The sequence below is a fragment of the Molossus molossus genome, unplaced genomic scaffold, assembly GCF_014108415.1.
Source record: "Molossus molossus isolate mMolMol1 unplaced genomic scaffold, mMolMol1.p scaffold_m16_p_8, whole genome shotgun sequence".
Taxonomy (NCBI): Eukaryota; Metazoa; Chordata; class Mammalia; order Chiroptera; family Molossidae; genus Molossus; species Molossus molossus.
In genome coordinates, this window is record NW_023425402.1 from 111,497,075 (window position 1) to 111,522,501 (window position 25,427).

At 49.3% G+C, this 25,427-nt stretch overlaps 1 protein-coding gene across 13 annotated transcripts in view; it reads left to right on the plus strand.

Moving 5' to 3' along the window:
* Positions 1-25,427, plus strand: part of AFDN (afadin, adherens junction formation factor) — a 137,004-nt gene that overhangs the window by 13,019 nt on the left and 98,558 nt on the right. For all 13 annotated transcript variants that reach the window (XM_036248293.1, XM_036248291.1, XM_036248283.1 and 10 more), the window contains exon 2: positions 22,937-23,132. In XM_036248293.1, the coding sequence (XP_036104186.1) occupies positions 22,937-23,132 (196 nt within the window). The remainder of the gene's footprint in view (positions 1-22,936; positions 23,133-25,427) is intronic.

Sequence of the window (25,427 nt, forward strand, 5' to 3'; positions counted from 1 at the left end):
CCGTCGGCTGGGTCTGTGCGTGTGGCTGTGAACACGAGGGCACGTTTGTGACCGACAGGTGGTATTGTCTCGTTATTCCCTGCCCCTCCCTGTACCAGGAGCGTAGGGCCTGGCCTGTGGCCGCAGGCTTGCCCAGTGACATGCGCCTCTCTGAGCGGCAGCTTGAAGCCCTACGCCATGGGTCTTCTCTCTCCAGGCTGGGGCTAGTGTTCTCAACTTGGGCGCCAGAATTAAGAATGGAACGGAGCCCCAGCTACCCACAGAGTGCTGTGTCATCACGGGAAAGAAGTGAAGCTTTGTTGTTGTAAGCTGCTGAGGCCTCGGTTCATCTGCTCTGCAGTCTGACCTGGTGGCTAAAGCACTGTGTGTCTGTGCACGCAAGTGTGCGCGCTCAGCTGGCTGCGGCTGAGGGCCTGAGGCTGCCCTCGACCCTGGAGGTGTTGACCAGGGCCCATTTTGGGGGGCCTTGGAAGCCCAGTGTAGAATGTTCCAGGTGAGGAATCATGATGGGATTTGTCGTTCGGCAAGGCCTCCCTGGTGGCAGTCAGTGGAGCAGGGAGAGCAAGGTTGGAGGTAGGAGACTTGTGAGTGATGTGGCCACTGTCTCATCAAGATAAAGCCTGAACTAAGGGTGAAAGCTAAGGAGGTCAAGCTGGCACTTGGAGAGTGATGAAGAGTAGTCCAGGGTAGGCCCAGAATTTAAGGGAAAAGATATATATATGTGATAGACTGGATTTGAGTGGGGAAAATAAAAAGTTACCTTTCAGATATCTTGAACTTGAGGTGCTTGTGAGTTTCCAGGTAGACGTTTTCAGTAGAGATCGCCAAGAGGAGTGAGCTCAGGATGAGAGGGAGTGGGGGGAGGCCGCCAGGGCACAGAGCGGACTGCTGTCCAGGCTGGGCAGCAGGAGGACGGGGCTCGCATGCTGGCGAGAGCAGCACAGCTGTCCGAGTGCAGAGCATTGCTGCCGTCCACATCTGCAGGAAGGCGGAAGGGAGCGCACCCGCTGAACTCTGCTCTAACACCTTCTGACTCGGTTCAGCTTTGCCTTTCTTGCGTCCAGCCCTACTACCCCAGTACACCGTCTCCCGAGATAGCCTTGTTTCCATTGCCATGATCTTTGCCTCCCTCAGTTTCTTTGGAGCAGTAAACCTATTCTGGTCTTTCCTCGTGCCCCTTGGCTGACTCCAGTTTGCCCACCTGTCTTGGCGGTGTAAGAAAGTGTGCATTTCAACATTTGGTCGGTCCTCTACTTACATTTTTCAATACAAAAGGCCTTGTAATTGAGTATGGGACAGTCGTCCTGAGACCAAGGAGGCAGATTGCAGCGACTAGCTGACATACTTACTCAGCAGTTCCCGACTCTAAGCTCTGCGTGTCCCTCAGACGCTGAGGACACTGCTGCTCTTTCTGGCACCAGGCACGCTGCCAAAGGGGTAGTGAGGGCCGGGCTCCTGGAGCTCCTGGCTGTCCTCTTCTGTCCTCCCCTCTGTCGGGACGTCCACCCTGGGTTCACCTCCCTGTCTCCACAGGGCCACACCGTGTGTCTTCTAGCCCAGGTAACTTGGGTGATTTGCTGACACCAGGGCTCGTATTGCCTTTCCGGCTAGGCTGGCAGTCAGCTGATAAATACTCATCAGAAAACGCTGCTTTTCCTGGCTTTCAGTCCTCGCCTTGACATCCTCGGCCATCTCCGCGGAGTTTTCACACGCAGGGACACGTAGTCACCTTCCATGGTCTACAGATAAAGGCCTAGAAAGCAAAGCAAAAACCGCGTTTGACTTTGGGGGCCAATCTTGGAGGAGAGGAATTCAGGAAATGGAACGTACAGGGAGCGGTAGCAAAGGAGAGGCAGGAAGATAAAACGGGATCCGGTGGGGGCTCAGTGCACTCGGGTAGCGGGTCAGAGGTGAGGTTTGTCTGGAGCTCCGACATTCTCTCTCAGGTTCGCCTGTGGGAAGAGACTTGATTGCTCTCTGTTTCCAGTCTGTTCTGTGCTCAAAGGCCCTGTTAATTTTCCTCAGGCTTTGCTACCTCTAGGGCTCCCTACTGCCAAAATGTTGTTTTAGCAATTCCTGACCTCCCCTTCCGAAAGATGAAAAATAAGATACTCAATTTCTAAACAAATGTACACAAGCCAGCAGGGTAGGGCCAGACTTTGGAAACCTTAAACAAGAGGCTTGGGAATGTACATCTAGTTTGGGAACATACATCTGCATAAAGCCAAGGGCACAATGATGTTACTCTGGGAAATGCTTACTAAGTATTAGAGAACCGTTTTATTCCCCAGATGAAAAGAGTCACTAATTACCCAAGGATACTGTCAAACACTTGGGCTTGTGCGTGAAACTTGAACTCACTGAGGACAAGGAAGGGAGGGGATGGGGGGAGAGAGTGGGAGACCGGGGCCAGGGATTGAACCTGCAACCCAAGTACATGCCTTTGACCAGGAATTGAACCCAAGACCCTTCGGTGAGTGTGCTGATGCTCTAACCATTGAGCACACTGGCCAGGGCTATGTGTTATCTTTTTGCATTTTGAGTCCTCCAGAAGAGTATATAATGTGCACAGTAGATACTGGATGAATGTGTATATTAATAAACTAATAAATATTGATCAGTGAGTTCACGGCTATGCCCAGTGGGGTCCATTTGAGGTCTCTTGTTTAAGGCTTCCCAAGTCTGGCCCTACCCTGCTAGCTTGTGTACATTTGTTTAGAAATTGGATGTCTTTAAAAAAAATATATGTTTTTATTGATTTTAGAGAGAGGGGAGGGGAGAGGGAGATAGAGATAGAAATATCGATGAGAGAGAAACATTGATTGGTTGTCTCCTGCATGGCCCCCACTAGGGATCAAGCCTGCCACCTGGGCATGTGCCCTGACCACTAATCAACCGGGACCTCTTGGTGCAGGGATGATGCTCAACAACTGAGCCACACTGGCCGGGCTCAGTGTCTTTCGAAGCAAATTTTATTAAATATGTATAGCTCATTGCAGATAGAAATGACTCGATAATACATGGTAAAAGATACAGATTTGTTCTCAGTATGCTGCTGCTCTTCACCTGGTCCTTCGATCTGCTCCTGTGATTAGAGCCTTTGTATTGACATTTCGGTGTCTGACCAACTTCACTTCAGTGTCCGCCACTTGGGATAGTGGCTGCTCGATTGCACAGGAAAGTAACCTTTTTCAGATGCGCAGTAACTGACCTGTTTTTACTCAGAAGGAAACTAAAGATAAGTTTTAGAACAGGTGATATGGAGAAATCAGTATTTCACTAAGATTTATGTGGACTAAAACTTACTTAGTTCGTGTTTTCTGAATGGAGCCCACAGAGCGAATTTGAAGGTCTTCTCACCTTCCCCATTCCAGATACCAGAGGTAGCGACTGTTAAGAATTTTTAGAAAAGAGATTTTCCAATTTTATTTTGTACTCTTAGAAATAAATATGTGTATGTATTTGGATTTTATTTTACAAAAATGGGATCATATATGATGTATACTTTTTAAAATTTTTATCCTTACCCAAGGACATTTTTGCATTTATCTTCAGATAGAGCGGGAGGGAGAGAGGGAGGAAGAGAGAGAGAGAGAAACATCGATGTGAGAGAGACACATCAAGTGGTTGCCACCCACATGACCCCAACACGGCTGGGGGCAAACTGCTACCGAGGTACATGCCCTTAGCGGGAACCAAACCCAGGCCTCTCTGGTCCATAGGCCGACACTCTAACCGCTGCGCCAAACTGGCTAGGGGTGATGTATGCTTTTTGCAACATGTTTTCAAGAAATTTTTTCATATGTGTTTGTGCATATGTGTGTGTGTGTGTATATAAAATCCTGTCATATTTTTAATAGCTGTATGATATTCCATGTGCTAGTCATTTTCTTCACCATGATTCAGGAACACTTAAAAGTCATTGGTTTCGAAATTCACATTTCCTTGTTCATCCCTGAGGTGTGGAGCATCTTTCATGACTTTACTGACCATTCTTCGCATTTCCTTTTATGTGAAGTCTCTGCTTTTCTGTTGGAATGTTCGCTTTAATTTTATCGATACGTGTTTTATAAGACATTTTATCCTGTGTTTATAAATGTTTTTCCCTGGTTAGTCTTTGGTCTTCTAATTTTATGGTGTTTTTGTTATAAGCGGATATGTTTTATTGATTCATTTGTTTCTTTATTTTGGGGGCACTTGAAAAGTAATTAGAAGTCCGAGGGAGCTCTTCTAAACCCGAAATGTCTTGACTGCGCCACAGCTGCCAGCTGCGCCCTCCTGTGCCTTCCTGCGCCCTCCCGGTGCCCCCCTGTGCCCTCCGAGTCTGGGCAGTCTTTCCTTATGCCAGGCTCCGCCTACTCCGCTCGGCCATGCGACACGGGGTGCCGGAGAGGGGCTCGCTTCCAGGGCCTCCCACTGCTGCCTAGCCTGAATATGTTCTTTCACGTTCCTAATTTTCAATGTGACTATAAACATACTAAGTTTTACTTAAATGATTTTATTGAGAAGATTCTCAAAATGAACTATAGAAATGTGTTTGTGTGTGTACACATATAGCTATAAATGAACTTAAGAACTTCCCCCCAAAAAACTGAGCATGAACTTTTTAAAAAAACTCAAAATAAGCTGTGAGGTTGGTAGAAATTAGCCTGTTGATAGTTATAAACAGTTAAGGTTATCTGACCATTAAAACTTCCTTCCTAATTTATTTGATAGTTGTTGTAGTGATAGGATGTATATTTTCTTCAATTTGTTATTTCTATAAATATCATAGTAAAAATAAATTAGGTTAAAAAAGATGCTTAGTCTTAAAACAAAAACAAGACCTGGCTGGTGTGGCTCAGTGGTCGAGCATCAGCCTATGCACTGAGAGGTCACTGGTTCCATCCCCAGTCAGGGCACATGCCTGGGTTGCGGGCTTGATCCCTGGTGGGAGGTGTGCAGGAAGCGACCAGTCGATGTTGATACTTCTCTCTCTCATCAATGTTTCTCTCTCCCTGTCCCTTCCTCTCTCTCTAAAAAAAATCAATGAAAACATTTAAAAAACAAAAACAAGTTTTCTGGTGTATGTTATAGAATCTCCTTGTGATTTGGGGAAAGGCGGAGCATTGGAAGCCTAGTAAATGGCGTTTCAGGGGAGTTACTGATTGTAAACGTCGTAATTAGAATGGAGGTGTGCAGTGCAGACTACATACTGTTGAACACGCTCTGCCCACCGTGATTCTGCATTGTTAAGACAGTCAGCAATCACACGATTATTTTGTCTGTTATTTGGTTGATGTGAGCCTGTCACTTACAAAAGAAAGAACCAGCTATACTCTGCTCTTAGTTTAAGTTGTTTAATTTTAAAGACAAAGTTAAATGTTAGAACTTTTGCATTGCTTTTCCCTAAGGGGCCTAACCTTGCCGTCACCAGAAGCCCTCTTGTCCCTGTGGGCGGGGGGGGGGGGGGGGGGGGGGGGGGGGAGGTCTCCTGCTGCGGATCCAGCCGCCCCGCCTTCGCCTTCCCTCACACTCACGTGGCAGCACGTGGTCGCTGGCACCTCCAGCCCCTCCCCCCGGGCTGGCCTGTTCTCCTGTCCTCTCCACTCTCACTCCCCAGTGGACTCTCTCTCTCTGTGGGTTTAAGTGCTGATGTGTTCCAAATTTCTGCCTCTTGGCGTGATAATTGCCCTGAATTAACATGTCCAGACCTGGTTCCCTGTGGTCTTCTCTGCCTCAGTAAACACCCGGCAGGTCAGGTTGAGCTGCTTGTGCCCACAGCCTTGTGGTCAGCCATCCGTGGCTCATTTCTTTCTCTCAGGCCTCATATCTAATCTGTCAGCAGTCCCTGGCAGCTCTGCCTTCAGAATGTTCTCATAGTCTCAGCACTTGGTCCTGCCAGGCACTCACCTGGGCTTCCAGCGACCTCGTATCAGTCCCTTCCCCATCGCCCACCTTTGCCCTCCCGCAGAGAGACGCCGTCTAAACCTTCGCTGAAGCAATGCGATGCTCCTGCTCAAGCTCACATGCTTTGGCTTCTGCTTACTCAGCGCCCCTTGGCCTGCAGAGCCCAGTGTGACACCCTTTCCAGATGCCCGATGCCATTCCCTCTGCCCCAGCCATGGTGCTCTTGCTGCTGCTCACACAGCCAACCAGGCTCTACCTTGGGGTATCCACACTTGTTCCCCCTGCTTGGAGGGCTTTTTGTTCAAGTGTCCCTCCCACTTACATCCCTCAGGGACTTTTGGGACCTCCACAGTTCAGTTCCCCCTGTGTGTCACCTGTCATTGCTGGGATCCCCTCCTGCTAGAGCATACGTTCCATGAGAACAGATACTATTTTGTTCATTATTTTTCCCCATTGCCTGGAGTTAGGAGGAGGAGGAGGGATGATGGTGATGGTGGTGGTGATTTAATTGGGAATAAAAATGTTCTACCCCTGAGGCTTAATGTCTACTCTCAATCTTCTTTGGCTAATAAATTACAGTTTTAATTTCTCCTTAAAACATTTATTATAGATTGTTATTTCCATATTCCTAAATGTTTAAATTTTTTATGCAGTTCGAAAACATCATTATGAAGTGAACTTTATCTTTGAACTGATTTGTGTCCCAGCTTTGGAAATCTCATCTGTGGTGTTGGCTTTTTTGTTTGTTTGGTTTTTTTTTTAGTCCCTTAAAAATTCTCTCCCTTTCCTTCCTTTCCATTTCTTGAGAATTATCACTGGAATAATGTGAGGAACCTTTGTCCTAAAGAACTCCAAGTAGCTCCTAGCAGACTTGTGTCCTTTCACTGTGGGAGGATCACCTTTGGAGACGCGAGCTCTTCCCTGGCAGCAGGTCCACAGGGGCCTCCTTGAGTTTATGGGTAGCTCTCTTGGTCACATTTCTCTGCGACTCAAGTGCTACAACCAGTCTTATTTCACGTAGTTTCCAAGTCAGCAAGGGCTCGCTACTATCTATGTTTCCTTCAGTTGAATGAGGCCAGAAAGTTTAAGGAATTCATAGTTGCAGACATAGCCAAAGGGCTTCTCTGCCTTACTTTTCTTCTCCCTTTCTTTCTGCCGAGAAATAAACACTAACTTGAAGTTGGTAAATGATAGTTGATTTATTTTAACGGTTCTGTAGTATTCCATCATGCAAATGAACCAGAGCGTATTTATCTCGACTCTTATCTAGGGACGATCTGGTCGTTTATGTGTTCACAGTATTCCAGTGTGGATTCAATGGACACCTTTGTCCGAGGTTCCTTCTGCACTAGTGAAAAGTTTCAGGTGGATGCTCAGTGCAGTTTCTTGGTCCTGGGCCGTGCACAGATTCTGATTTACCAGCATCTGCCACGTTGGTCTTTGAGATGTTACACCAACATACATTCCCGGTTTCAGAGTTTGCCACACCCTCTCTGTATTCAGATTGTTTTATGAACTGGAAGATACGGAATAATAATCATTTGTATTACCCTGGTTTCAGTGAGTGAATACATTTTCTTATGATTATGGTCATTCTGATTTTTTCTCTTTGAATCGCCTGTTTATATATTTTGTCTGTCTTTTTTCCAGTGATAATGTTTGGAAAAATCATTGTCTTTTTCTAGTTCATTTGTAGGAATTATTATAAATACTGATTACTAATTTTTTATACATCATGTGTTTTGCGAATGTTTTTGTTTATGGATGTTCACTTTTTACAGTGTATTTTGAAATGTGGTTGGTTCATCAGGTTTTACTTTTTTTGATGAATATGTTCCATGTTTTATTTTAAAAGTTTAACACTTTGACTTTTTGCATTCAGTCCGCGTCCCCCGTGCAACCCGATGCCCAGTGCCAGGCCCTGAGAAGTCTGTCCTGGACGCTTGTTTTTCTGGTTTCCTCTTGGATTTTCCCTTTCCCACTTAAACTCAGCAGTGTATTTCAGCGAATGTTTGTTTCGTATTATCTGTTGTAGTAGAATGGTTTAGTCCACCATATTGCTGGCCCTGGCTGTGTTACGGCCTCATGTTCATGCACCAGGGTGAGAGGAGGGGTCGCTTAGTGGGTAAAAGACTGGCCTCTTGTTTCAAATGCCTGAGCAGGAATTCTAGCCCCAGGGTTAGCTGTGGGATCATGGTGCTGTGATCTTCCTCAGGCACTTCATCACCTGAAGGCCGGAAAGGAATAGTAGCTGCCTTACAGGGTCGGCAGAGTTGAAGCCCACGGTGCAGAAAAGCACTGAGCACAAGGGACGGGTTTGGGGGCACGTTAGGGGATGTTGCTGTTGTGTTGTGTTATCATCATCGTCTGTTTTTTCTCTCTTCCCCTTGTTCTGTTTGCTGTAGCAGAACACCTTACTTGTTCATCTCAGGACAGATTTATAACCATCTGCTTAACCTTGCACCAGTTGATGTCATTTGTGAGGGAGGGGCAGTTTCCAACAGGAGGAGGGGTCAGTGTTGTGTGTTTTAGGTTGATGGTGCCTTCCATGCCTTACACTGAAAAAATCTGACTGTGCTGTTTCTTATTTTGCGTGCAGTTATATCTATAAACGCTAATATCTTCAAAAGTATATTTAAATGAAATTTTATGAATAATAATAACTTAATATAAAAACAGAATCAATGACTTTGAGGTACATTTCCTGGAACCTAATACTTACCATATTTCTGTATCTTTGTCTTTACAAAGGTTCTTGCCTATGATGCATTTCATTAATTATCTAAAGAATCTATTCCAGAATGTACTTTTCTTTAGTTTATATATGTATGTGTTAGCTTGGGGCACTTATTTAATAGTTTGGAAGATTCTCGAATAGGGGTTGGAAGTGTTGGCTAGTGAATAGAATGTGTGAGTGACATTAGGTGACAGTGTCCTGCAGGGCTGCCTCTTTATGACAATTCTCCTGTGCAGTTATGTGAGAAAACTTCCCACTGCACAGCGAGCCTGTCTGGTCTGTGCCATTGGCTCTTGTCCCTTTTCTAAATCTGTGCCATTGAAAAGCCTCTGAGCAACAGGGCTCTGGTCCAAAGTCCCTGTGTTGATTTATGCAGCTTACCTTTTTGTTTTCCTCTTGCCTGGTACCAAGGGACATTCCAGGCTGCTCTGGTCATTTGATAATGCAGAAAGCGAAACAGGAAGTGTGGTCAGGAGGTACTGGTTGGCATCAAGTGTGCAGTTCAGGATCACTTGTGATGCTCAGGGGAGAATGTCGTCACCTGCACCACAACAATGTTTCTTAATTTTATAAATCCTCACCGAGGTATGTTCTTACTGATTTTTAGAGAGAGAGGAAGGGGGGAGAGAGAGAGAGAAAAACATTGGTATGAGAAACATGGATTGATTGCCTCCTGTACTCCCGACTGGGGATCAAATCCACAGCCTAGGTGCATGCCCTGACCAGCAGTCAAACCTGCAGCTTTTTGGTGTGCGGGACGACACTCCAACCAGTTGAACCCCCTGGCCAGGGCTGAACCATGTTTTGTTCAGTTTGTGAAATCCCAGTGAGGAGGCAGTGCTGCTTGTACCGCTGCTGTTGTGCCCTCTGTCCAAATCTTTGCTTCCGTTTCTTCTGTCCATCCTGTCCCAGCCCCCTCAAGTGTCTTGTGTAAGACATGAAAAGCCTTAGGATATAAGAGGACTGGAAAAACTGCTCGTCTTAAATCCACTTCTATTTGTTTGCTAATGTAGGCCTGTAGTAGAGATTTGAAGATATTTTTAATTTAGACAAGTTCCTAGAATCTTATTTTTTAAATCAAAATAGGTTTGAGTACTGTGAATTAAATTTTTGGTATGCTCAAAAATATAAATGAAAGCATTTTGAATGTAGGAAGCTTCTTTTAATCAGCTGACATGGTTTGAGTGTTTACTTTGACGGGAAAGTCTCTGTGAGCACAGTCACTAGGTAGCTATTAGTTTGTGCACACAGGGTGTGGTACATTATCCTTGTTCAACCTTAGAGACTTGTTCTGTTTTAGAAACTTCTTTTTAATATTTTATATATTTAAAGGAGAATCTCAGTGCAGATTTAAGAAGCAGGTTATAAAAGCGAGTTTTTCATTTTATTCCTTGGATTTGCTTTTGATTATTCTAAGATTGGGGCTAAATTCAGGAACATGGTTATTTCCTTTGAACAAGAAGGCATTTAGCATTTTTATATATCTTGATTTGGTCAGTCAGATCATTGGAATGCTTTGAACTTTTGGACATGGTTATATTTCAAAAATAAAGTTATAAATGTGCAGTGTCATTTTTTCTACAAAGCTTGATATTTTGCATTTTTCACATACATAAGTACCTGTACTTTTAGTATATGCTTGGTTGTTTTTTGCTTTTGTATTTTCTTTGCTAGAGATAGGGTTGTACCTTTCAAACAAGCCCTTCTGAAGTGTGAGCACTTGAGAACTTGCAGGCGGGAAGTGACCTTTGTCATCAAGTGCCTTAGTTGTGGTGAGGCTTTTATATAACAGGAACAACGTAGTAACCACAGACCCCGGGAAATAAATAGTAGCCTCTCGTTTTATAGACAGGAAATGAGAGAACTCTGATGTCTTGCTCACAGCCGCAGGAGATTGTAACGAATTGTGGCCATTTCCAAGGTCCCGCCTCCCTGTCTCTGCCCCTCACACCCTTGCTGCTTGCTCGTGCGAGCCAGAGCCTGGGCTTCTGTGCTCACTCCTTATCTGTCCACGGGCCAAGTTTCTGGAATTTTTTTCTGGAGCATCGGAATTATTATGAAAATAGGTTTATTTTATATTGAATAATACTTAGTTTGTAATTGTAATGTGATTATTTTCACTTCAAACATTTTTAATAAGAAAATTTTCAAACATAGATGAAACTCACTTATATAAACCATCCCCAGAAATAATTTTCAAAGTTTTTTATTCTTAATTTATTATTTTTTGTTGTTTTATTTATTTACTTATTATTTTTTTTTATCCTCACCTGAGGACATTTTTCCATTTTTTGTTCAGCTAGAGTGGGAGGGCGAGAGAGAGAGAAACATCGACGTGAAAGGGACACATCGAGTGGTTGCTACCTGCACAACCCAATGAGGGCCGGGGACAAACTGCAACCGAGGTACATGCCTTAGTGGGAACCGAACCCGGGTCTCTCTGGACTGCAGGCTGATCTAACCGCTGAGCCAAACCGGCCAGGGCTGTTTTTTGTTGTTTTAGCTAAACTGTTTTAAAGCAAAAGCTGAAAACTAACATGTTATTTCTCCTCTACCTTACTATGCATCTCAAAAAATCTAACAAGAATGCAGTAATTCTACAACAAATTAACCATAGTCCTGTTATTATGTAATATGTAGCCCTTACTCATATTTCCCTCTTTCTTTCAAAAATGTATTTTTACAGTTAATGTATTTGAATCAGGATCCAAACAAGGTTCACACGTTGTATTTTGTTCTCTTGTGTCATTTTTAATCTTGCCCCTCGCTCACCCTTTTTATTTCCTGTCATAGACTTGCCGGGAAAACCTGACTCGCTTTTCTTGTGCAGCGTCCCCGTTCTGGGCGCGCCTTCCCCCCAGAGGTGGTGGTGGTGATGTTTGACTTGTTTCGGTGGCTTCAAAGCCTTGTTTGGACTCAGGTCCAGCTGTTTGACCAGGATGCTTGCTAAGTGGTGCAGCGTGTGCCCTGTGGCGTGGGTAGGAGCCCAGTGGGAGGCGGAGCTGTGGCAGCCTGCACCGTTCGTGCGGCCTTCACTGCTTTAGCAGCAGGGCAGCCTGTCTGTGCTGACACTGCTGGCCGGTGAGCTTCGGGTTTCAAGGCAGGTTCTCGCTCTCTTTGCGGTGAGACTGGAAAGGGAACTGTTTTGGGGTGGATGCTGTGCAATTCCATTCATAGCACCGGCACAGCTCAGTGGATAGCAGTGACGTCATTGTGTGTGTTGGAAGGTTTCCAGGTTTGTAGATCAAGCAAGTGGATTAGCTATAACGTATGTGGACTTTATCAAGGAATTCAGCAATGTCTTGCATCATATTCTGTGTTTAAAGGCTGGATTGAAGCACAATTAGAATGATTAGGAAGCAGTCGATCAGTTAGTTGTACTCAGAGGCTGTTGTTTAAAGGGTAGTGCCCCGCTGACAAGTGGTGTTATTTGGTGGACTGATGTGCAAATAGCTCAAGAATTTCAATTTTACTGGAACCTAGTTTGAATCAACAATATTAAGTGGTCACCAAAAAGCGAATATAATTTTAAATTGCATTAATTACAGGTATAGTATTGGAATTAGCAGTAGACTCGAAGCTGGTCACTGGATTTTGTGATTAATTCTGAAAACTGTCTCAGGCTGGGAGGATAGAACAGGCATGTGTGCACGAGAGAAGAGAACAAAAAGCAGGCGGGTTTCGAATCATGTTGAAAGAACTAGCTAGAGTTAGGATGGTATTCTGAAGAGGTGCTAGACCTGGTTTGGACCCCTGGCCCTCCCCCAGGACAGTTGCGTCCAGAGGCACTTTTGGTTGTCACAACTGGGTGGATGCTACTGGCATCCAGTGTACAGAGGCAGGGGATGTTCCGGGCATCCCTCAGCTCTCACAACAAAGAATTCTCCAGTCCAGTTGTCCGAGTGCTGAGGATGAGAGATTGTACCAAGTCTGACCTGGTTTAACTGAGATCCACAGTAAGGAAAGAATCACCTTTTACCTTGTAGCCCAGGGTGTATACAGAAGTAACTTCCATGTGTACATGAAATTAAATTCCATGAGCCAGTTCTTGTCCTGTTTCCTTACCCAGGGTGTCCTGTACCTAGCAGAAATCCATATCTCTCTACTCCACTTCATTAATAACTTGGAATAAAATGATCATAAGCCACAGTTTGAATATAGGTCTAAATGATACCAATGAGTAAAATTAAGCCCAGTTGGTAAAGCTGTATGAAATGAATTTTGTTTTTGTGGGAGGCAGTACTTTCTAACTGCCGAGCTGCCTGGAGAAAGGATACATTGTTTGTTCAGTGGGATGGTGGGTTCAGCATCCCTGGAGGTTGTACGGGGTGGGGGTGGGGGGGCTTAACTCCAGGTCTGGTAACAGATTTTGTGGGGTCTTTGCACATGGATGAGAAAATTATTACACCTTTATTTTCAGTAAATAAACTTTTATTAACTTCTAGCTGAAATTTAGCATTTTTACCACTTACGAGTTCATACTCATATCTATTTCATTGTTAGAGTTGTGTGAACCAATTCTAGATCTTGTTTAATATGTTGATAAGAGCACTTATATTACTATATCAAGTTTTAATATTGTAATAATTATGCTTTAGTGGAATTGTTCCTTTTGTAATGCTTTGTATTTTTTTTTTAATATGTTTTTATTGATTTTTTTTAAGAGAGAGAGGAAGGGAAACAGAGATAGAAACTCCCAGGTGAGAAACATCCATTGGCTGCCTCCTGCACGCCCCCTACTGGGGATTGAGCCCACAACCTGGGCATGTGCCCTGGCTGGGAATCGAACTGGGACCTCTCAGTCCATGGGATGCTGCTCAGTCCACTGAGCCACACTGGCCGGGCGGAGCTCTGAATCTCTACACTAGTTATCTGATAAAGTATTCCATACAAAGCAAATTCACTTATTTTATTTTTTACAGAAAACTCTTTCATAGTTTGGAAATCAGATGTTTATAAGGTAATGTAATTAGTGCTGTTAGAACACGGTATATATAAATGTTGAGTCACTGTTGTACACTTAACTGAAACAATATTGTATGTCAACTATAAATTAAAATAAATAAATTTTAAGAAAAATAGTTTATAGGAACTCTCAACCTATAGAAATGGGGAGTAGGGGAAAGAGTTGGGAAAAGTCCCTTGGGAATGAACATTATGGGAAAAGTAAGCCTTAGCCTGGTGAAGATATTTGACAGTTGTTATTTTTTTTAAGCTTTCAGAAATACTATTTTTTTCTGTACACGTTTTAGATAATAAATTACATATAATTTTAAAGAGTATTCTTAAAGTACTTACTAGTGTTTAAAAAATAGTGTTTATACAAAGATTCCAAACACCCATATTTAGGTATTTCTTCTGCTACTCTATTAACACTCAGAAGTTATTTCTTTCTTTCTTTTTTTTTTTTTTTAAAGAGAGTCAAATGGCTGTTGTCTGGTCGGTGGTTTATGTACTAGTAACCTGTGTGTGCGCGTGTGCGTGTATGTGTGCGTGAGCGCACGTGTGTAAAGAAGAGGTCCGCCCTGTTGACAGCTGTCCTTTGGTGGAGTGGGAATGGCGGTTACCTGTCTGAAGTTCGCATCGGTGTGCTCCAGGCTAGGGAGTGGATTTCCAGGAAGTGCTGACCACGGTGAGAAGAACAGTGAATTGGACTCGGTGGCCTCTTTAGGCTCAGAACAGATGTTCCTGACCCGCTCGAGCTCAGGAGACGGATTGCCTTAGAGAGTTTCTCCTCGAGTGGGTGTGAAGGCCCATGGTGACCAGTTTCATTACTTCATGAGATACTGATGAAGCACAAAGAAAATCTCCATTTTTAATTTTTTGCTTCTTGCATTGGCTTTCTAGTAATTTCGTAATAGAGTCTTCTGTCCTGTGGGTTTTTTTCCTTTGGCCTGTTGTATTCTTTATGATAAACATTGAAAGTTGTCATTAAATCAACCCCAAGAAGTGTTCCATTTCTGTTGTAATAATCACTGGTGACTGTGTTTCTCAGGGAAAAGCTTATGCAAAGGTAAATATATAAGTTTAGGGAAAAAAGAAACTTGTTGTCCCGTGAGGAAAATAGACGGTAAAGAAAGGAAGCAGGTGATGTGGTATTGCCTGCTCCCTCCTTTGGTTGAGTCCCTGCTGTGAGCACCCGGAGCCCTGTTCTGATGGAGGGCAGGCAGCCGCCCTCCACCTGCCCCGCGGGCCTTCCTCAGGCTGTGCCGCAGCTGCGCTTCCTGGAGGTCTGCAGGGCCTGCGCCACGCTCCACCGCCACGCTCCACCGCGCACTGTCTGTGGGCAGTTTGTTACCGCACTGAGGAGGGACTGCTTGTTTTTAAGGAAACATTTGTCTTTGTGAAATTATAACTGTTGGCTACAACACTATCAAATATTAGCCCTGTCATCGAGACCTCATGGCTGTTTCTAGAAAAGTATAGCTTTGTTTTTAGAGTTCTTACCAGTTGCAATCAGACAGCCGGTTCTGGGAGACTCGGATTCTGTTCTGGACTGCTTTCTCTGCGCAGCCTGGCAGTGGGGACCGATGGGGAGACTCGGATTCTGTTCTGGACTGCTTTCTCTGCGCAGCCTGGCGGTGGGGACCGATGGGGAGACTCGGATTCTGTTCTGGACCGCTTTCTCTGCGCAGCCTGGCGGTGGGGACCGATGGGGAGACTCGGATTCTGTTCTGGACTGCTTTCTCTGCGCAGCCTGGCGGTGGGGACCGATGGGGAGACTCGGATTCTGTTCTGGACTGCTTTCTCTGCGCAGCCTCGTGGTGGGGACCGATGGGGAGACTCGGATTCTGTTCTGGACTGCTTTCTCTGCGTGCAGCCTCGCGGTGGGGACCGATGGGGAGACTCGGATTCTGTTCTGGACCGCTTTCTCTGCGCAGCCTGGCGGTGGGGACCGATGGGGAGACTCGGATTCTGTTCTGGACTGCTTTCTCTGCGCAGCCTCGTGGTGGGGAACGATGGGGAGACTCGGATTCTGTTCTGGACTGCTTTCTCTGCGCAGCCTCGCGGTGGGGACCGATGGGGAGACTCGGATTCTGTTCTGGACCGCTTTCTCTGCGCAGCCTGGCGGTGGGGACCGATGGGGAGACTCGGATTCTGTTCTGGACCGCTTTCTCTGCGCAGCCTCGTGGTGGGGACCGATGGGGAGACTCGGATTCTGTTCTGGACTGCTTTCTCTGCGCAGCCTGGCGGTGGGGACCGATGGGGAGACTCGGATTCTGTTCTGGACTGCTTTCTCTGCGCAGCCTCGTGGTGGGGAACGATGGGGAGACTCGGATTCTGTTCTGGACCGCTTTCTCTGCGCAGCCTCGTGGTGGGGACCGATGGGGAGACTCGGATTCTGTTCTGGACTGCTTTCTCTGCGCAGCCTCGTGGTGGGGAACGATGGGGAGACTCGGATTCTGTTCTGGACTGCTTTCTCTGCGCAGCCTCGTGGTGGGGACCGATGGGGAGACTCGGATTCTGTTCTGGACTGCTTTCTCTGCGTGCAGCCTCGCGGTGGGGACCGATGGGGAGACTCGGATTCTGTTCTGGACTGCTTTCTCTGCGCAGCCTCGTGGTGGGGAACGATGGGGAGACTCGGATTCTGTTCTGGACTGCTTTCTCTGCGCAGCCTCGTGGTGGGGAACGATGGGGAGACTCGGATTCTGTTCTGGACTGCTTTCTCTGCGCATCCTCGTGGTGGGGAACGATGGGGAGACTCGGATTCTGTTCTGGACTGCTTTCTCTGCGCAGCCTCGCGGTGGGGACCGATGGGGAGACTCGGATTCTGTTCTGGACTGCTTTCTCTGCGCATCCTCGTGGTGGGGAACGATGGGGAGACTCGGATTCTGTTCTGGACTGCTTTCTCTGCGCAGCCTCGCGGTGGGGACCGATGGGGAGACTCGGATTCTGTTCTGGACTGCTTTCTCTGCGTGCAGCCTCATGGTGGGGACCGATGGGGGAGACTCGGATTCTGTTCTGGACTGCTTTCTCTGCGCAGCCTCGTGGTGGGGACCGATGGGGAGACTCGGATTCTGTTCTGGACTGCTTTCTCTGCGTGCAGCCTCATGGTGGGGCCGATGGGGGAGACTCGGATTCTGTTCTGGACTGCTTTCTCTGCGCAGCCTCGTGGTGGGGACCAATGGGAGCGCACACCGTCGTGAGGAGCCCGGGGAGAGGCCTCTGCGTGTGAGCACCTGCTGGGTGCCAGGTGGTGGCTGGATGCTCTAATACAGGGTGTCTCGAAAATGTACACACAAAAGACGTGTAACTATAAAGCCAGTGTTTATTAATATATGTTCTATTTTCAAAATGTGATGGGATCTACGACACCCTGTGTACATGTTCTGAGGACACCCTGTATGTTTACTCTTCCAGACATGCTTATTGTTCGAGGACATTCCAGCTCCATCATGTTAAACTCAGGGACGAAGCTGTTAATTGAAATGCCAGCTTATTTTTGTCCTGCTGCCAACCCCAGGGAGTCCACTATGGTGTGGAGTGGACAAGCTCAGAGATGACCAGGCGCTGTGTGGAGTAGGGCCGAGCTCCCAACTCCAGCTTGAGCTTCCAGAACGCAGTATCTGAAGCCAGTTCTGGCCAAGTGGGCGGGCGTGACAGGTCATGGCTTCTCTGAATTTCAGACTTCTTTTTCTTACTCATCCTTCCACTTATTTCTTCTGGAACTCCTCTTGTCCCTATTCTAAAAAGAGAAAAACATTGTATCCAACGCCCTTCACACGATGAGTGGCTGTTGAGGAGGAGGCAGCAGAGTGTGGAGGTTGAACATCTGCGGTTCCGGGGCAGTGAAGGCGGTGCGTGTGCCCGTGTGTGCCTGCAGCGAGGACACCTACTGCTTGGACCTCTCTTCCTCCTTGCTCGGTAGGGATGCACTAGTGCCCGCCGCGTGTGGGAGTCGGAGGCCGACCTCAGTGTCTGGCGCCGGAAGGCTTCACTACGTTAGCTGCACTTACTGTGTCTGGGTTTGGCCACCGCACCCCCAGTGTTTAGGGTGAGGAACTTGATTTTATCAGTCTCCTCGGATTTGATCAAAGCACACCAGCCAAACTTACGATTGGCTGAATATTTGAACAGAATACTAATTTGTCAATATATTAAGGGAATAGTCTAGGGACAACTATATTCAGCTATTCCTGAGAGATGTTACAGTAATCAGGCAAACTAAACTGATAATTATTTATAAAAATAAACACTTATGTAGTCAAGTGAAATCGTACCAAAGATAGCTTTTATGGGCTGTCTTTAGGTTTACTGGAGGGGAGTAGAAATGTTCTCTGTTGACAAGAGAGCGGTTGCTTGTTGGACGCTATCCTTGGGTTACTCTTTTTCAGTTTGTCTCAGCTTGTATGTGAGCTGAAGCCCGTGAGCGGTGGCGACGCTGTTCGCGGGCTCCTTTTACCTGTGAAGGGAGTGTCCACACCTGGGGCCCCCTGAGGGCAGTGTCCACACCCGGGGGCCCCCTGAGGGCAGTGTCCACACCCGGGGGCCCCTGAGGGCAGTGTCCACACCCGGGGGCCCCCTGAGGGCAGTGTCCACACCCGGGGGCCCCCTGGGGGCAGTGTCCACACCCGGGGCCCCCTGAGGGCAGTGTCCACACCTGGGGGCTCCCTGAGGGCAGTGTCCGCACCCGGGGCCCCCTGAGGGCAGTGTCCACACCCGGGGGCCCCCTGAGGGCAGTGTCCACACCCGGGGCCCCCTGAGGGCAGTGTCCACACCCGGGGCTCCCTGAGGGCAGTGTCCACACCCGGGGGCCCCCTGGGGGCAGTGTCCACACCCGGGGGCCCCCTGGGGGCAGTGTCCACACCTGGGGGCCCCCCTGGGCAGTGTCCGTACCCGGGGGCCCTTTGAGGGCAGTGTCCACACCTGGGGGCCCCCCTGAGGGCAGTGTTCGTACCCGGGGGGCCCCCTGAGGGCAGTGTCCACACCCGGGGGCCCCCTGGGGGCAGTGTCCACACCCGGGGCCCCCTGAGGGCAGTGTCCACACCTGGGGGCTCCCTGAGGGCAGTGTCCGCACCCGGGGCCCCCTGAGGGCAGTGTCCACACCCGGGGGCCCCCTGAGGGCAGTGTCCACACCCGGGGCTCCCTGAGGGCAGTGTCCACACCCGGGGGCTCCCTGAGGGCAGTGTCCACACCCGGGGGCCCCCTGGGGGCAGTGTCCACACCCAGGGGCCCCCTGGGGGCAGTGTCCACACCTGGGGGCCCCCCTGAGGGCAGTGTCCGTACCCGGGGGCCCTTTGAGGGCAGTGTCCACACCCGGGGGCCCCCTGGGGGCAGTGTCCACACCCGGGGGCCCCTGAGGGCAGTGTCCACACCCGGGGGCCCCCTGGGGGCAGTGTCCACACCTGGGGGCCCCCCTGAGGGCAGTGTCCGTACCCGGGGGCCCTTTGAGGGCAGTGTCCACACCCGGGGGCCCCCTGAGGGCAGTGTCCACACCCGGGGGCCCCCTGGGGGCAGTGTCCACACCCGGGGGCCCCCTGAGGGCAGTGTCCGGGGAGTGTCCGCACCCGGGGGCCCCCTGAGGGCAGTGTCCGGGGAGTGTCCGCACCCGGGGGCCCCCTGAGGGCAGTGTCCGCACCCGGGGCCCCCCTGAGGGCAGTGTTTGTACCCGGGGCCCCCCTGAGGGCAGTGTTTGTACCCGGGGCCCCCCTGAGGGCAGTGTTCGTACCCGGGGGCCCTTTGAGGGCAGTGTCCGTACCCGGGGGCCCCCTGAGGGCAGTGTCCACACCCGGGGGCCCCCTGGGGGCAGTGTCCACACCCGGGGGCCCCCTGAGGGCAGTGTCCACACCTGGGGGCCCCCCTGAGGGCAGTGTCCGTACCCGGGGGCCCTTTGAGGGCAGTGTCCACACCCGGGGGCCCCCTGAGGGCAGTGTCCACACCTGGGGGCCCCCTGAGGGCAGTGTCCGGGGAGTGTCCGCACCCGGGGGCCCCCTGAGGGCAGTGTCCGCACCCGGGGCCCCCCTGAGGGCAGTGTTCGTACCCGGGGGGCCCCCTGAGGGCAGTGTTCGTACCCGGGGGGCCCCCTGAGGGCAGTGTTTGTACCCGGGGGGCCCCCTGAGGGCAGTGTTTGTACCCGGGGGCCCCCTGAGGGCAGTGTTTGTACCCGGGGCCCCCTGAGGGCAGTGTTCGTACCCGGGGGCCCCCTGAGGGCAGTGTTCGTACCCGGGGGCCCCCTGAGGGCAGTGTTCGTACCCGGGGGGCCCCCTGAGGGCAGTGTTTGTACCCGGGGGGCCCCCTGAGGGCAGTGTCCGCACCTGGGAACTCCGAGGGTGGTTGAGGACGTGGCCTCCGCTGCCCTGCCTGCCTCTGTCGATGCCTTATCACGTTGGGGTTCTCGCCGATCCTGCCATTGCCTCCCAGACACACGACGTGTCTATTGCTTTCAGATTGGGTAGTTTGGAATTGTCTTTTGATAATTCTCAGAGAAACTGGTGCTTTCGTGTCTTTGGGGACATGTCGATATATATAGCTATTTCATTCTCAACACAAATGATGTAAAACTAGTCTTTTGGCAAAACGATTGAGTTCCCTGGAGGCTAATTTGCCGTTTGGTTTAACTTACTCTATAAGGCTGAGCCTTGGGAGGAGCCAGGGTAGTTTTCCCAATTAACATTTGAGACTGTTACGTGTAATAAAAAGATGATTTCAGGGTGGTAGTGGTGAGAGTCTCAGAGTCTTGGGATACAAATATGACTCCCACAATAAAACGTAAATGTACATGAGTAAATTTGTGAGTAATTTTTGTTTTTGAAAGTGCTATTTCAGGGGCCTCTGGAGGAGGCAGTGAGTGGTGAGTAAAGCAGAAATGAGGACTTGACCGGCTGCAGGAGGTGGGCAGTGGCGGGGAGCATGGGGTGGAGAAGCGCTGGGCAGCGGTGCCAGAGCGGGCTCCGCAGGGCCTGGCACAGCGCACGGCTGTCCCTGCTGCTAGCTGGGGCTCGCACACCTCGCAGTGGAGGAGCCTCTTGCGGTGCTGCTGCGTGCAGGGTTTAGGCTGCCAGGGGACTCAGGTAGGAACACTGAACAGGGATCAGCTTCACTTTCCTTGCAGCTGACCCAGGCTGCACAGAGGCAGGTATATTACTGGGAGAGACCAGAGAAGGACTCCTGCTAATGGAGTTTCCGTTTTGCTGACTCATTAAGCTTTCTCTGATCTCACCCTGTGACCAGGGCCCTGTTTCAACCCAGAGTCTGGGATTCATGGCATTTTTCTAACACACATGCTCACTTTCCTTGTGTTTTTCCTGGGCCTGTGGGAAACGGGAGGGTTACCTGCCTAATGGTCGGACAGGGACTAGGCAAGCAGAACAAGCTCCGGACTGCAGTGTGCCTCTGTCTCATTTCTCATGTGATGTCCATGTTGTGTATGTAGTTAGCCCCGTTCTTATATCCCATTTTTCATATTTTTCTTCAAACAAACACTTGTTAGGTCATAATTATCAGCAGAGAACAAGCTAGTGGATGGGGGAAGCAGAGAAAAGCTTAACTGATAGGCTTGGGGCCCTGTGGGTGGACTGACATCCGAGAGCAGGGGCCACAGGAGAGAGTGAGGAGGGGCGGCTGTGCTGGGGAGAGTGGGGGGCTGGCTGCGTGGAAGGGATGGGGGAGGAGAGCAGCGAGTCTGTGCCCATGCTAGAGGCAGGGAGAGTGGGGGGCTGGCTGCGTGGAAGGGACCTCGTGGTGGACCGGTGTGATGGGGGAGGAGAGCAGCGAGTCTGTGCCCGTGCTAGAGGCAGGGAGAGTGGGGGGCTGGCTGCGTGGAAGGGGTGGGGGAGGAGAGCAGCGAGTCTGTGCCCATGCTAGAGGCAGGGAGAGTGGGGGGCTGGCTGCGTGGAAGGGGTGGGGGAGGAGAGCAGCGAGTCTGTGCCCATGCTAGAGGCAGGGAGAGTGGGGGGCTGGCTGCGTGGAAGGGACCTCGTGGTGGACCGGTGTGATGGGGGAGGAGAGCAGCGAGTCTGTGCCCGTGCTAGAGGCAGGGAGAGTGGGGGGCTGGCTGCGTGGAAGGGACCTCGTGGTGGACTGGTGTGATGGGGGAGGAGAGCAGCGAGTCTGTGCCCGTGCTAGAGGCAGGGAGAGTGGGGGGCTGGCTGCGTGGAAGGGACCTCGTGGTGGACTGGTGTGATGGGGGAGGAGAGCAGCGAGTCTGTGCCCGTGCTAGAGTGGCTCAGGAGTTAGAAATGGCCCTGCTAGAACTCGGGGCCCTTCCCTCTCATCCCCAGATGAGGGGTGACCCAGCAAACGAGAACAGATGCCCAGCCCGTGGGATACAGGCTCTTAGGGTCCTTGGTCATATAGCAAAGAACCTGAAACTCACGAGCTCCACCTAAATAAACTGCATTTTAATTGATTAAAAAGGAAAACAATCACAATGGGAAGAACATTGCATAATACATGGGCTGTAGCCTGCCTTAGAGTATATCCTTTTGACTGGAGTTCCATTGTTACTTTCTCTAGAAGTAAGGTATTGAGAATAGTCTAGATTGCGTTTGGTGATTTTGGAGCAAATCATTTATATTGAAAATTAGTTACAGTTATATTCTGCAAAAGTTGAGTTTCCATTTATTCACACACATGGCAGGAATGAGGCTGACATTCCCCCTCGCTGTCAGCTGGACATGTCAGCTGGATGGAGCTCAGGGCAGACAGCTGGGCTGAGTTCACGGGTCTGGGGCTTACAGCTGGGCTTGGCACAGACCTGCTTGAGCAGGACGCTGAGACTGAGTTTTAATGACACATCTTGGAAGCAGGGTTCACGGTAGAGCCTGCTCAGCTGGGCTGTTGTGAGGATGTGCTGAGACAGTGCACCTGCAGCGAACCTGGCACTTGCTGAGCAGTCAGTAAGGTTGGCTGTCACCAATGCCAGCTGCGCTGCCGCCACCTTCCCCGAGACGAGGGAGGTCGAGGGACCCACAGAACTTGTCCCATGTCACAGGACTCAGTTTGAAGACGAAAATCCCATGTCTCTTAGTTTCTGTCTCAGATGTTTCAGATAATGAAACATTTTTAATAAGTGGTGCATTGCCCTGGCCAGGTGGCTCAGTTGGTTGGGGCATCGTCTTGTACACCAGAGGTGGCGGGTTCGGTTCCCAGTCAGGGCACATTCCCAGGTCGAAGGTTTGATCCCCCATCGGGGCGCTTATGAGAGGAAACCAACCGATGTTTATCTCTCTCTCTAAAATCAAGAAAACATGTCCTCTGATAAGGATTTAAAAAAATGGTGAATTGCCTTTTTCATTTATTGGTGTTACAGAAAACGGAACTTTTCATAATGTTGTTTTTCCAAAAACGTATCATTTTGTTTTCTTTTAGGATTTGGAGTTCCATGGAGTGATGAGGTTTTATTTTCAAGATAAAGCTGCTGGAAACTTTGCAACAAAGTGTATCCGGGTGTCGAGCACTGCCACCACTCAGGACGTCATCGAGACACTGGCCGAGAAGTTCCGGCCCGACATGCGCATGCTGTCTGCTCCCAAGTACTCGCTGTACGAGGTGCACGTCAGTGGAGGTCGGTGAGCTCGGCTTCCTGCCCGTGGGCCCGCTTCTCCGGGAGGCCGAGGGCAGGGAGGGCGGCGGAGCCTCTGCGTGTCTGGGCCGGGCCTCTGCCCTGCCCATGTGCTATTGGAGGTGGGATGAGAGCACTTGTCCGTGTGCTGTTTCCCCAAAGGGAAGGTACATGGCCTTGCCCAAGTAAGGTCACCCCTCACCTCTGGGGCTGCAGATACTGAAGACCAGCGCCATTGCTTTCGGAGAAACAGTTTCTGTGGCTCGTGTGTGTAGAATATGATAACACAGCTAATTATAACCAGTTCAGTGTGCGCTGAGTCATCGGCCTCCCTGTCATGTCCTGTGACGTGGACAGCATATTTCCATCGCTGTTTGGGGAGACGGCGTCTTGAGGAAGCTCTCGCGTAGTGATTTCTCCTGTTTAGATATCCGAAGTATCTGAGAATGTTCTGTACATCTACCCAGTGACTGATTAGACACTTACAAATTTATGAGACTTAAGAATTTGTGTTTAATCACCTGTAAAAAAAAACTAATGAATGCAGCAAAGAAAGGATTACATGTAACACAAACCTAATTTGAATACTTGCTAAATTCTATCCACAAATCCTTCTGAATATATACACATACATATATATTTTTTTACTTCAAAAGTATAGCTTTCTTTGTAAATTTGAAATTGGGCAAACTTTTTTTGTAATTGTGGAATGCAAGTATGACCAAGCACTTTTCCCCAGTAGCATGCAATTTAGGACCTAATTGTTCATTACTTTCCTGCGATCATGTGGTATCACCTGCATAAAAACACCAGCACTGCACTTGGCAGGCCAGGGGAGCCTCCGTGCGGTCGGTGTCCGAGGCTGGGCGGAAGGCAGCCTCCCTGCCAGCCTGTCCTATTGGACGGGCTGTCATTTGAAGACACCCAGTGAAGTCTTTGCAAAAGTGATGCAAAATTGGGGTTTGAAATCTAAAAGCAGAATGATTTTGATTTTTTAAAATTAACTGTTTTTCTTTAGATTTTCTTTATTGCATTTGCTTTTAATAAAAAGGTAACATATGCTACTTGCATGGAGGTGAAAACCCTAGAGGTTAATAAAGAGAAAGGAAATGGTCTGTCCCCAGTGAGCGGCTAGGACAGCCTGGCCCTGTCTTGCCACACCTCGGCGCTCACAGCTGAGGGTCTCACCTGTGCTCAGACGTGAGGGCACACGTGTGGGTGACTCTTCGACCAGGAGCCCTTAGCGATCAGGGAGGTTTTTTGAATCCTCGCCTGAGGATATTTACTCCAATATCTTCAGATAGAGTGGCGGAGGGACATCGAAGTGAAAGGGACACATCAATTGGTTGCCTCCCACACGACCCTAATGACCAGGGCCGGGGATGAACCGCAACTGAGGTACGTGCCCTTGGCTGGAATCAAACCCACAATTCTTTGGTCTGCAGGCCAATGCTCTAACCTCTGAGCCAAATCGGCCAGGACCGGGTCTGGGAGTTTTTAATAGCACCCCTAGGCCAAAGGTATTCATATTTTTTTGGTCAATCCTCATTCGAAGATGTTTTCCATTGATTTTTACATAGAGTGGAAGAGAGAGAGAGAAACATTGATATGAAAGAGACACATCACTGATTACCTCCTGCATCACCCTGACCAGGGCTGAGGATCAAACCTGTAACCTAGGTATGGGCCCTTGACCAGTAATCGAACCTACAACCCTTCAGGCTCTATCAGCTGAGTCAAGCCAGCCAGGGCCCTAACACCTCATTTTGTTGAGGAGCTAGATTTGGACAAATTAGTATTTATGCTCCAGCAACTTTGTGGCTGTTTGGAAAAATAACGTGCATGAAATGGAGGGAAAACTGAACTCATTCCATTGTGAACCACAGTGACCCCCTTGGGGGCGCATGTGTCCATGGGTCCTGCCTTGCTCCTGGGCCCGGGCCATGCCCATTGCTGTGCGGCACCTCGGGAAGCCCACCGACACCCAGGGCACCCGCACAGGGGGGGCGCCTGGCAGACGGGGCTTTCCCTTGGGACTAGAGCTGCTCCTCAGTGAGCTCCAGGGGGCTGAGCTCCAGGGGGCTGAGCTCCTGGCACCCGCCTGTGCCTGGGCCCCGGAGACTCCACTGTGACCCTTTAGGGTGCCTTTGTGAAGGACTGCGATTTTTTTAAAAGTATGAAAACCACTAAGGCAGGAGATGCGGCCATGTGCACAGGTGTGTGGGACCCTGATGCATGGCACGTGGTGGCAGGGCATGTGTGTGTCTAAAAATGCAGTGTGAGGGTTTTTATCATACA